Source organism: Capra hircus, chromosome 4, assembly GCF_001704415.2.
Source record: "Capra hircus breed San Clemente chromosome 4, ASM170441v1, whole genome shotgun sequence".
Lineage (NCBI taxonomy): Eukaryota > Metazoa > Chordata > Mammalia > Artiodactyla > Bovidae > Capra > Capra hircus.
In genome coordinates, this window is record NC_030811.1 from 74,917,483 (window position 1) to 74,930,355 (window position 12,873).

Sequence of the window (12,873 nt, forward strand, 5' to 3'; positions counted from 1 at the left end):
TTTCCCTTTTCTCGTATTAGAGTTCTTGGCTGCTTGATGTCTGAAAATAGTTGTTTTCTATATTTTGTCTGGTTTTTAGTTGTTTATTTATAGAAGAGTATTTCTGAACTGGAAATACTCCCTCGTGACTGGAATCAGAAGTCCCTCTTTCTTCCATCCATCCAGTTATCTCCAGCTTTTATATATAAATACCTTTATCTCCAAGTTTTAAGGTACTTTTTTCAGGTTTTTAGTGTATCAAATATTTATGTTTTAAATACTTGGTAACATTAAATTTAAAATTGCTATTAGGTGTAAAAATACATAGGCTTCAAAGTCAAATTTTGGACTTTGTATATTTTTTTTTCAGTGGTTCTGATATAAAATTGCATATCTAGTAACAATCTCTATTTAGAATTCCTTCAGGATAACATTCTAGGCATGAGAATAGGCTTTAAAATGATCTTTTGGGAAGGGGGGACTTTGTTTATTTGGTTTTTGGTGTTTTGTTTGGCCAACTGCCCTGTTTAGCAGATCCTGTTAAATACAACCATTTCTGAATTTCTGTCTATTAGTATCCATTGATAGACTATATGTATTGTTATGTACCTGACTGACTGTAAGGAAAAAGAGAACAGTTAAAATCAAGGTCTGATGGTAAATGGCAAAGTATTCATAGTAAAAATACTCAGAAGGATTCTTAAGAAAAAGGAAATTGACTTGATCAGAGCTTTCCATAAAAATTTTCACTTAAAAGTATTGTGATAGTCTTGAACCCTGTGGAACCTGGTTTACAGTACTGCTGCTGCTGCTAAGTCGTTTCAGTCCTGTCCAACTCTGTGCGACCCCATAGATGGCAGCCCACCAGGCTCCCCGACCCTGGGATTCTCCAGGCAAGAACACTGGAGTGCATTGCCATTTCCTTCTCCAATGCATGAAAGTAAAAAGTGAAAGTGAAGTCGCTCACTCGTGTCCGACTCTTCACGACCCCATGGACTGCAGCCTACCAGGCTCCTCTGTCCATGGGATTTTCTAGGCTAGAGTACTGGAGTGGGGTGCCATTGCCTTCTCCGAGGTTTACAGTGCTAGTCTTGGACAAAGAACTCTTAGCTGAGAAGTCTAAAGAGACCATCGCATCAAGAAGTCAGAGGGAATTGCAATAAGGAATAAATGACTGGCTGATTCAGTCAGGTGCTATAAACTGGGAAATTTTGAATAATAGATGGTTTCTTTTTAGTTTTACCTGTGCTTCTACAATATTACATTTCTAACAGAATAAAATATAAGTTTAGGATTCTAAAGGCTTCCCTCATGGCTCAGTTGGTAAAGAATCTGCCTGCAATGCTGGAGACCCCAGTTTGGTTCCTGGGTCAGAAGATTCCCTGGAGAAGGGATGGGCTACCCACTCCAATATTCTTGGGCTTCCCTTGTGGTTCAGCTGGTAAAGAATCCGCCTGCAATGAGGGCCACCTGGGTTCAATCCCTGGTTGGTAAGATCCCCTGGAAGGGGGAAAGGCTACCCACTCCAGTATTCTGGCCTGAATTCCATGGACTGGATAGTCCATGGGGTCACAAAGAGTTGGACGTGACTGAGCAACGTTCACTTTCACTTAGAATTATATAGTACCTCTTGTTTTTACCTAGCTGACTTATGTAATTGGAAAAATTACTGAAGTCCGTATTATTTTTTTGCTCTTGATATTGATGTTGCTTTGCCTATTATAAGGTTCTTGTGATTTTCTTTAGATGTTATTTCTTAGTATATATGTCAGGTAAAATTTAGTAATTTTTCTAGAACATTAGATTCATGATTCTTTTACCTCAGTTTCAAAACTTGTATTATTTTTACATCCAAATCTTGTAACTGTTTTATTGCTGATAATTGCTGAACCTGTGTGTTTATTGTTTAAACCTGTATTATAAAATGCTAGAAGATACGACTAGGGTTCTAGGTCAGTCATTTCTGTTCATTTATGTCCCGTGAAAAGGGAACCTGCAGAAGATCCTATCTCATGATCATCCTCCAGAGTATTCAGCTGATTTCTATGCTGCCTACATTAACATTCTTCTTGGAGTTTTCTATACTGTCTGTCGAGATTTGAAAGAACTCCGGCATCTGGTGAGTTCGCATTTTGCTTAAGTAAAATATACATCTTTTATGTAGAAAAGGTGTGAGATAGGCTAGACGCTAAAAATTTTTTCTGGAAATAGAAGTCTGTGGGTTGGTAGAAATTTTGACCTGATCTGAAACCTTTCAGTCATCTTTAGTTGTTTACTTTCATGTATCCTTAGGAGTGTGTTTTTTATTTCCTCCTTTCTCTTTTCTCTAATCACAAATAATTTTTATTAAAATGAAGACTAACAGAGAGAATGTGAAAACTTAATAAGCAATTGTATATCTAATTTTTTTAACAATTGTTTTTCAGGATTTTGTATTAATATATATTGATGTTACCAGGGCTTCTCTGGTAGCTCAGACAGTAAAGAATCCTCCTGCAGTGCAGGAGACCTGGGTGTGATCCCTGGGTCGGGAAGATCTCCTGGAGGAGGGCGTGGCAACCCACTCCAGAATTCTTGCCTGGAGAATCCCCATGGACACAGGAGCCTGGCAGGCTACAGCCCTTGGGGTTGCAAAGAGTAGGACACGACAGCACATGTATTGATAGTGATCTGAAATCTAGATGCTCTAGATTTGGTCAGAAGCTTTACATAGGTCTTTCCTTAGCCACTAACCTTGAGTTAGTAATCTTTGTATAAAAGATTACTTTGAATTTATATAAATGGTTACTTAAAAAAGTTTTTTTAAAACATTAGAATAGCTGTTTATACTTCATAGGCAGTTTGGAAAATGTAATTAATTTTCATATTTAACTTAATTTTTTTTTGTAATTTTTATTTTTACTTTGTTTTACTTTACAATACTGTATTGGTTTTGCCATACATTGACATGAATCTTGTTCTTTAGTTGTATGGATCCATAAGGGAGAAGGCAAGAATATCTGGTTTCTTAAAATCTTTCATTAATACTTAAGATCTTATTTCCATGTAACAAGATGGTAAAATGTCTAAGGTTAGAAAATGGATTCAAAGGAACAGATTCTCTTGATATATTTTCTTTGCTTTGTTCTTTTCTTTGCTCTGAAAAATATTACTTAGAGGGATTCAGTATGTGTTTGAGATAGAATATAGGAGAAATTATGTTCACCTTAAGTATATTTTTGGAACTTTTAAATTGTAGGCCTCTTTCTGATTTAGATGTAGATTTCAAGTAGATGCGGAATCAGTGGAAACTGTCTCAGACTTTATTTTTTGGGGCTCCAAAATCACTGCAGATGGTGACTGCAGCCATGAAATTAAAAGATGCTTACTCCTTGGAAGGAAAGTTATGACCAACCTAGGTAGCATGTTGAAAAGCAGAGACCTTACTTTGCCAACAAAGGTCTAGTCAAGGCTATGGTTTTTCCAGTGGTCAGGTATGGATGTGAGAGTTGGACTGTGAAGAAAGCTGAGCGCCGAAGAATTGATGCTTTCAAACTGTGGTGTTGAAGACTCTTGAGAGTCCCTTGGACTGCAAGGAGATCCAGCCAGTCCATTCTAAAGGAGATCAGTCCTGGGATTTCTTTGGAGGGAATGATGCTAAAGCTGAAACTCCAGTACTTTGGCCACCTCATGCGAAGAGTTGACTCATTGGAAAAGACTTTGATGCTGGGAGGGATTGGGGGCGGGAGGAGAAGGGGACGACAGAGGATGAGATGGCTGGATGGCATCACTGACTCGATGGACGTGAGTCTGAGTGAACTCCAGGAGTTGGTGATGGACAGAGAGGCCTGGCGTGCTGCAATTCATGGGGTCACAAATAGTCAGACACGACTGAGTGACTGAACCGAACTGAACTGCAAGTGTCTTCTAAGTAGGGAACAAACCAGAGACAAACTGTTCTAGCTCAGGCTCATCACTAACACCTCTCCAGAAGTTGAATGTCTGAGATTCCTGGAGACAGAGGGAAATTACAGCAAGGGGGCTTACAGAGAGGATAGAGGGTCAGTGTGCAGTTCCTGCGTGAGGTGGAGTGGAGAGCGAGTACTTATCCTCTGTTCTTCCAGGGAAATAACTTGTAGTTACCATTCCTTAACTCTGATGTCCTTGAATCCTGTGGGTATCTGTGCTGGCGGTCATTTCAAAGTAGATTATTATAAAGTACAAGAAGGAAGAATTATTTAGAGAAACTATTTGTAGGAAAAGAAAGTGTTAAATCTAAATATGGTTTTTATAAAGTCCTTTGGGTTTCACTGAGGAATGATTTTATTGAGGGATGAGATTACAACTTTTTTTCTTGTTATTATTACCTTATATTCAAAAACTTGAAACTTGAAGTGTGGTTTAAGTCTTTATTACTATTAGTGGTACTAATAAATATAAGATGATATTTAAGTAGTGGAGAAAAAACAATATAGTGTCCTTATTTTTCTGCATATGTAGAATGTAGGATAATAAACATATTTTCCTTTTTCCTTTGAATGGATACTTTTATTTGTTTCAAAGTTTGTAAGTGGCACATTTCTTGAGAATTTAATAAATCATCTGCAAAATATTCTTTTTAGGCATCTTATTTATGTATGTACTTTTAAATCTACTTTGGGGATTGTTATGTTACTTTATATCTAAGGGCAAAATATTAGGTGGGATTTAGCCAGTTAAGGAATATTTTACATGTTGTATTAACTGTTGTTATTGATAATTATTGTTTTTATTGTTGTAGTAATAAACTCTGATAACATTTTATTTGGGCAATTATATTGAATTAAATTTTCCTGAATCCTAACAAAAATTTTACTTGAAAAATAGTTTCTAATTGTGATAGACAAATTTTTTCTCTTTTTTTCCCCTTTGTTTATAGGCAGTACTTAATTTTCCTAAATATTGTGAACCTGTGGTTAAAGGAGAAGGTAACTATAATTTTACTGTAGTAATTTTTCATTTGAAAAAAATTTCTGTAAGATCTAAATTATTGAAATTTTCTCCTCTTTGGGGTAGCAAATGAACGTGATACTCGCAAGCTCTGGAGAAATATTGAACCTCATTTGAAGAAAGCCATGCAGACTGTTTATCTCAGAGAAATATCAAGGTAATTTTTTATTTATTATATATATTGTTTTTATATCTTTGTTTAGAATATTCACTAACGTGTCCACATGTTTTCTTACCTTCTTCACATTGAGAAAAAGTTCTTGTGAATTTTGAATCATTCCTTACTATTTGGGGAAAGAATTTTTAGCCAGTATGTTACACAAGGCATATTTCTAATAATTGTTAATTTTTTTTAATCTAGAAAGCTACAGGAAAATCCGTTTCAGCTTTGTGTTTTATAGTTACGTTAGATATTTGAATGGTATAATGAAAAATTGAACATTGAAGTGTATAAATCAAGTCATAAATCTATGTTTGTCTGTTCATAGTAATAAAACTACTCAGGAGGCATGATTGCACACAGTATAGTGAGAAGAACAATGGTTTTGATTTCAGCTTAGCTATTTTCTGCGTTTTGAGGTATTAGCAATTCACCTTAAACCTCTAGACCTCAGATCCCTCTTCTAACAATCGTTAGAAGATTTCAGTAATACATGTGAAAGTGATTTGTGATACAAATAAGGAAGTGCCTTATGGGTGTTAGGTCTATAAGTCTACATTGCAAAGCAACATAGATTTAAAAACATCAACGCTCCTGTCCTTTTTCACTTGCTAATCAATTTTATCATTTTTCTTTTATGAATACCTTAATCTATAACTACTTCATGTTTGATTTAATTAGCTGATTAGAAGATTTTAATATTAATAGTTTCTGAATAAGTAGAAACATTGCAAAGATATTCAATACTTTTTTAGTAATAAAAAGTCATTTGATGAAAGTTTTTGGAAGTCACAGAATAGAAAAGCTTGTGATCTGATTTTTTAAAGATAGAAAAATTTGGGTGGTTGTTACAGTGACTCTCATACAAGGACTTCTAGTTTTCCGTAGGATAATGTTGGCTACGTGAATCCAGTTCTGTCCACAAAGATCGCTAAGGAGAGCAAATAAAATCACTAACCCTAGCCTGCCAGAGAAGGCAATGGCACCCCGCTCCAGTACCCTTGCCTGGAAAATCCCATGGACAGAAGAGCCTGGTAGGCTGCAGTCCATGGGATCGTGAAGAGTCGGACACGACTGAGTGACTTCACTTTCACTTTTCATTTTCATGCATTGGAGAAGGCAATGCACTCCAGTATTCTTGCCTGGAGAATCCCAGGGACGGGGGAGTCTGGTGGGCTGCCGTCTATGGGGTCACACAGAGTCAGACACGACTGAATCGACTTAGCAGCAGCAGCAACCCTAGCCTGCAGTATGACTAGAAGTCTTCTCTGCTGGCTCTGTGATAAAGAATCCGTCTGCCAATGCAGGAGCCCCAGAGATGCAGATTCGATCCCTGGATCGGGAAGATCCCCTGGGGGAGGAAATGTCAATCCACTCCAGAATTCTTGCCTGGATAATCCCACCGACGGTGGAGCCTGGTGTGCTATAATCCATCGGGTTGCAAAGAGTCGGACCTGACTGACTAAGCATGGATGCCCACGCTACAGAGTTAACTATAAGTTTTAAGTTATATGTAAATAGTGAAATAAACAATCGAAGCCAGCAGAGCCAACTCTGGGGCTGAAGTTAAAAGTTAAGCAGTGACTATAGGGAAAGAGGAGAGGATGATGGGGACAGGGCATGGGGTTGACATGTAGTCCTGAAATACAAATGAATCACCTCTGGAGAGAGAGTCCAACTCTAAGTGAGAAAATTCTGAGAACACATGAGGCCTGAGCATTGGCTACTGGAGAATCAAAAGGAAATGTTTGAAGAGTATGTAGACAAGAATTAACAAAGCAGGTTTGGGAAAGCGCTGTTTTTGAGGATGATTTGGAAGGACATGGTATCTCCTGTCTGCTTGGTCGTAAAGAATGAAGTGGAGTTGGGGGGATTAAGGCAAAAAAGGTAAGCTACTTACCAAGGAAGGTGAATTTGTAATAAAGCAAATTTGATAGGTGAGCAATATTTTCAAGAAACTTGAGAGAGGAAATGTAAGCCAGGGAAGTTTATATCCAGCCAACCTGTCATTCAGGTATTGTGGCTATAGAAAAACAGTGTTAAGCTTGTAAGAACTCAGGGAACGCTATATTCATAAGCACTTTCTAAAAAATCAGTACAGTGGAAATGCCTAGGAAAGCTTTAGCAAAAGGATTGATGGGCATTACATTTGATCATAGGTCAAAACTAAAAGATGGGAACAAGGGTAGAAGAATACTGTTGGTATAATTACATTCTCTGACAGGATGGGAATAACAATTACAAAGTTAAAATATGGAAAAAGAGAAAGAGAAAAGGCAAAGTAGAATAAACTCATGGTTTGCTGTACAGGTAAAAGGTGACATCAGAATAGTTCAGAACTTAAACTTATTTTAAAAAATTACAGAAGTCTCACACCCCATTATCCCTTTCACTTCTTTGCTTAACCACATAGGTAATTTCTAATTTGTTATCATCATCTTTCACAAGTATGTCTGTATACACATATATCACCATATATGCATTAATACATAATCTGTAGTATGTTTAGATATAGATCACAGAAATCAGTGTTGCTAATTTGATCTCCTACTTTACTAAGGCACTCTGAAAATATTGTTCTTTTGGGGGTGTACCCATTTATTGATAGGAAACATATGTTTTATTATCCTTGATTAGTTTGCAGAATCTCTTATGTGATTATTTTCTGTCTCTTTTTGAAAACAAAATTGGTATTTAGCACAGTTGGCATTTTTGTTCCAGCTCTTTACCTTGATAGTAATAACACATATAATGCTTGTAGTTCCTTTTTATCATATTGTGGCTTAAAGAGCCAGTGAGACTCTCCAGCAGTGTAATAGAGAAATGACATTCTAAACCAGGTGATATCTCCTGGTCCATTTGAAACTGTCCCTGTAAATGGCTCAACTATTTTCCTTGCTACCTGTAACTGTCATTCACACATGTATAATAACAATTTTTGCTAAATCAACAGTATCAGTTGGTGCTTTTTGTTAACTTTATAATTGTGATCAGAAGAAAAGAGATTTTTGAAAAAAATTAACATCTGGGCATTGATATATAATTTTATATTGTTCTAATATACACTGGGTGATTTTGTAGCACTACCAACATGTGTGCATTATTTGTCTTTTTTATAAGGTAATTAATGTATTTTGTCAAATCAAAACAAAATTTTGTTTTTCTAGGGCTTTAGTATATTGATTTTATATTTTTTCAATCCATTATTACCCTTCGATTTTTTTTTTTTCCAGTTCGCAATGGGAAAAGCTACAGAAAGATGACACAGATCCAGGACAACTGAAAGGTATCAAAGGAAGTGTTGAGACAGTTACCAGAGACACTTCTTCAGTGATTACTCATAATCAAGATACCAAAGTTCACACTAAAGAGCATTAGTCAGTAATGTTATAAAAGATAATTTACAAGCTACCGTTATTTATTTTTTGCTGTATCACAGTATCTTAGTTCCCCAACCAGGGACCAAACATGGTCTCTGGCGTGAAAGCACTTAGTCCTAACTACTGGACCACCAGGGAATTCCCACAGGCTACCGTGATATTTTAAATAATGATTTAAGCTACCATGATATTCTGATTACTATTTTCTTTTAAGCAGTACTGCAGTGTAATGGGAGGAAATGAAGTTTGAATACCAGTTTTCTATTTTTTACATGTTGGATTATATCATGTGAAAACCAAGCAGTTTATATTTCTTTAAATGCTTGTATTAAACCAATCGATTGTATACCTAATTTTATCCTAATGTATATATATTCCATGAGTTTTATGGAATAAAATTCAATTTTATGTTAATTTAGTTTGAAGATTACATTACATTTGGTTATATTTTGAAAGCTTTGTGCTTTTGTTTCCTTTAAAGAAACTATTACCTTGGGTTTATCCCAGCAGAATTATAGCTGACCCTTGAACAACATATATCTGAACTGCAAAGGTCTACTTACAACACAAATTTTTTTCAGTAAATATATTGTAAATTTTTTTGGAGATATTCAACAATTCGGAAAAACTCATGAATGAACTGCATAGCCTACAGATATCAAAAAGAAATTAAGGAAAATTTAAGCATGTCATGAATGCATAAAAAATACATATAGGTATACATATACAAAATATATGTTAACTGACTGTTGATGTTATCATTAAGGCTTCCAGTCAGCAATAGGCTATTCAGTTCAGTTCACTTCAGTTCAGTCTCTCAGTCGTGTCCGACTCTTTGCGACCCCATGAATCACAGCACGCCAGGCCTCCCTGTCCATCACCAACTCCCTGAGTTCACTCAGACTCACGTCCATCGAGTCCGTGATGCCATCAAGCCATCTCATCCTCGGTCGTCCCATTCTCCTTCTGCCCCCAATCTGTCCCAGCATCAGAGTCTTTTCCAATTAGTAGTTAAGTTTTGGGGGAGTCAAAGTTATATGCAGATTTTCTTCTGTATAAGAGTGGGGTGTCACAGATAGCTTCCATTATTTAAGGGTCAACTTTACTTTCATTTAAAAACAACAACAAACTTTCTAAAATGTTTTGAGTCAGTAGCCAGTGGTAGGGAAAGTGGTATGGAATGAAGTGATATTGAGATTCTGTTTTGGCTTTTAAATGCTTGAGATACTCTACAAATGATTTGCGGTTGTGTGCTCTAATGAAAGAAATAGAATACAGGAGTTAAAAATCTGCAATAATTTACCTGCTCTACTGCCTGTGTGACCTTGAGACCAACTCAGTGTCTTCATCTAAAATGGAAAAAAAATACCTACCATTAAATTACTGCAAAGATTCAAAGATGCTTAAGTAAAGCACCTAGCACGGTGTCTTCCACATGCTAGATATTCAGTAAATATCAGATTCCATTTTCCCTTCCCCTAAAAATAATTGCTGCTGACTGACTACTGTTTTATTTATCCATTCAGTCTTTTGTATAAGGTACTGTAAGGATACAAAAAACATTAAACTTATCTCCCTCAGTAAACACTGAAGCTTAGTAGAAAATATAACTTATGTTTAATTAATTCTTTATATAAAGTTACATGGACCATAAATATATACAAAGTGAGAATTCACAGTAGAGATAAATTTTCTGTTTTGGTGTGGTAGGGGAGCATCATGGAACGTTTAGTGGAGTGTAGCTTTGAAGGGCAGGATGGGTAGGATTTAGATTTCATGTAACAGACTAAGCAGAGCATATCATTATAACAAATAACAGACTCATTTATAATAATATTTGCCCCTACCACCATCATTATCATGGTGTTTTAAGGTCAGGGCACTTAAAAATCTTTTGACTACAGGACACCATATGGAAGTCAATACATAAGTGAGAAAAGATATGATACTTAAAATCTGATGGTAGCCTGTGAAATACTTCATGAAAGTATTTTGTTGTATAGGTCTCTCGGCATATACTCATGTGGAACTTCCGTACTACTCGAAATTTATCCTAATTGCTGCATACCTCGCTTCTTATAATCCAGCAAGAACTGACAAGAGGTTTTTCCTTAAGGTAATCATTTCTTTTCACTTCAATTTTGAAGAAATAGGGAATACTTTGAAATTCCTCAACTATAAATTTATAAGGGATAGAGATTAGAATAAGAGATTGGTATACTTAGGGTTCATTCTTTAAAGATTTTGTTTTCTTTTAATCATTTATCCTTTGTTTCTCACTTCACCTTTGCCAATCAACAATGTTAATTGAGAACTTTCTTTAGGATATTAAGAATGAATGAGTGCCACTTTTGGGGTGGAGACGTGATGGAGCAAACAAGCTAAAAAAGATCTATTAGCGTCTAGTAAAATTGATACGATAAACAACTTGCAGGAAGTGTTGAGGAAAGAAGGCTTCATGGAGGAGGTGGTGTTGGTTGCTGAATTTTGAAAGACAAATTAGTCTGAAAATGACAGCAAAAAACAAACATGTGTTTCCTGAAATGAATTTTGATAATGAAATCTGCAGGCCTTCAGAACTTTATCCATCAACAGAGCATTCCTCACACTTAACAAACTTCTAAACAGAGTTTCTTTGGAATGCATGAGCCATTTCCTCAATCACCTTCCACCTAAGGAAACAGCAACTCTATTTCCATAATGAACTCAGCTGCTCTTCCCCATATAATCATTTGCTCTCTTTTACCAATTCATTATATCAAATGGGTGAAAAATATCCTTGCAACCAGATACATTTTGCTACACATCCTAGGCATGTACAGTTACAAGCTAATTAAAATTCAGTCAAACTGAACTTTTCTCTTTTCCAAATCTTGGCTGCTTTTCCGTCTAACTCTCCAACCTTTTTTTACATTGGTTTCTCCATCTAGAATTCTTTCCTCTCCAATCTCTGAATGCTTGAATTTCACCTATTCATTTCCCCCCCCCTTGAATCATTTATTCTTTCTCACTTTAAGATAACAACCTAAGTAGGTGAGCTAGGTAATTTCACAGAGCAGTTCAGTAGTAATTGTACATTTAAAAAGAATAAATAGGTTTTGTTAAAAATAAGAGGGATGGGAATAATTTAAAGGGTGGTAACTCCTTTATTATTCTAAAGCTCCTATTATAGTATCATATGCTCCATACACTGTTATCTGGAACACTCAGGAGCCTTTGCATGTATATTAATTGGAAAGAAATCTCACTTTAGAATTGTTTTCTTTTTGAAAACTACGCAATTTGTCTTACTACATGTATTGTAATACATTTTTATCTATTTCCTTTTTGCCTGTCTCTAACACTAGTCTTTCATTTAAAGAGGGCAAGGACTGCCATCTATTTTTTTCCTCCATTCTTAAATCCAAGTACTTAACTAAATGCTCTCAATTTTATGAGAACTGACAACGTGCCTTACAAAATGAATGAAAACTCATTAATCTTTGTAAGTCTTATTTTTATAGAAATAAATGTTCTGTAATAACACAATGTAAGTTCTTTAGGAAGTATCACTTATATTTTAAAACCTCTTTACATGCAAAGGTAATCTTGCATATGATCAAACTCTAATTTTAAAAGTCTAAAATATGTTAATATTTTACGGTGATATTTTAGGCAGTAAATAGAATAAAATAATAAAACCCAAAATACATAAATTAGTATTGTGTGTACCATGTTTTAAACAAATTGTGCTTTCTGTTTTATGGAGTCCTATCTTTTATCTTAAAAATTATTTATCTTAATTGCAGCATCATGGGAAAATCAAGAAAACCAATTTTTTAAAGAAACATGAAAAGGTATTTATGTTGTAATTTCTCTAATGAAAATCTTATGAATTTAGAATATTATTAAAAGTAGTAAATGCATAATTGTATTAGCCATAATTGTATAGCCATTTGGCTATAAGAAGTTACTTGTGTTGATATGGCACCGTCATAATGTAATAGTATTTTATTATGTAGAATATAGTGATTGGAGAGACACAATTCAGGTGAGCTGGTTCTAGAGGTAAAAGTGAGTTGACAAAATTTTTTCTAAGTGAATTAATAGATAAAAAAGGTCACACTGGAATTTTCAGTTAAATATAGCATGTATTCCTCTTGTCCCCTTTGAAATACCCACAGATTCAGTGTTGAAGAAGTTAAAAAGATAATAAGATCTAAGCAGATCAGAGATCTGTAAAATTTGAAATTGACTGGTAGATAGATTTACAGGTGACTAAGTAGGTCAAGGGCCTCCCTGGTTGCTCAGATGGTAAAGAATCTGCCTGCAGTGCAGGAGACCAGGTTTCGACCTGTGGGTCAGGAAAATCCTCTCGAGGGGAAAATGGGAATCCACTGCAATATT

The 12,873-nt window shown here is 35.5% G+C and overlaps 1 protein-coding gene across 2 annotated transcripts in view; it reads left to right on the forward strand.

Moving 5' to 3' along the window:
* The window catches only part of ORC5 (origin recognition complex subunit 5), a 74,522-nt gene that overhangs the window by 21,478 nt on the left and 40,171 nt on the right, over nucleotides 1–12,873 (forward strand). For both annotated transcript variants that reach the window (XR_001917979.1, XM_005679112.3), the window contains exons 6-11: nucleotides 1,968–2,098; nucleotides 4,877–4,925; nucleotides 5,014–5,104; nucleotides 8,341–8,393; nucleotides 10,491–10,603; nucleotides 12,276–12,323. Coding sequence is in view for 1 of the 2 variants with exons in the window: in XM_005679112.3 (XP_005679169.1) it covers nucleotides 1,968–2,098; nucleotides 4,877–4,925; nucleotides 5,014–5,104; nucleotides 8,341–8,393; nucleotides 10,491–10,603; nucleotides 12,276–12,323 (485 nt within the window). In the remaining variant the exon portion in view is untranslated. The remainder of the gene's footprint in view (nucleotides 1–1,967; nucleotides 2,099–4,876; nucleotides 4,926–5,013; nucleotides 5,105–8,340; nucleotides 8,394–10,490; nucleotides 10,604–12,275; nucleotides 12,324–12,873) is intronic.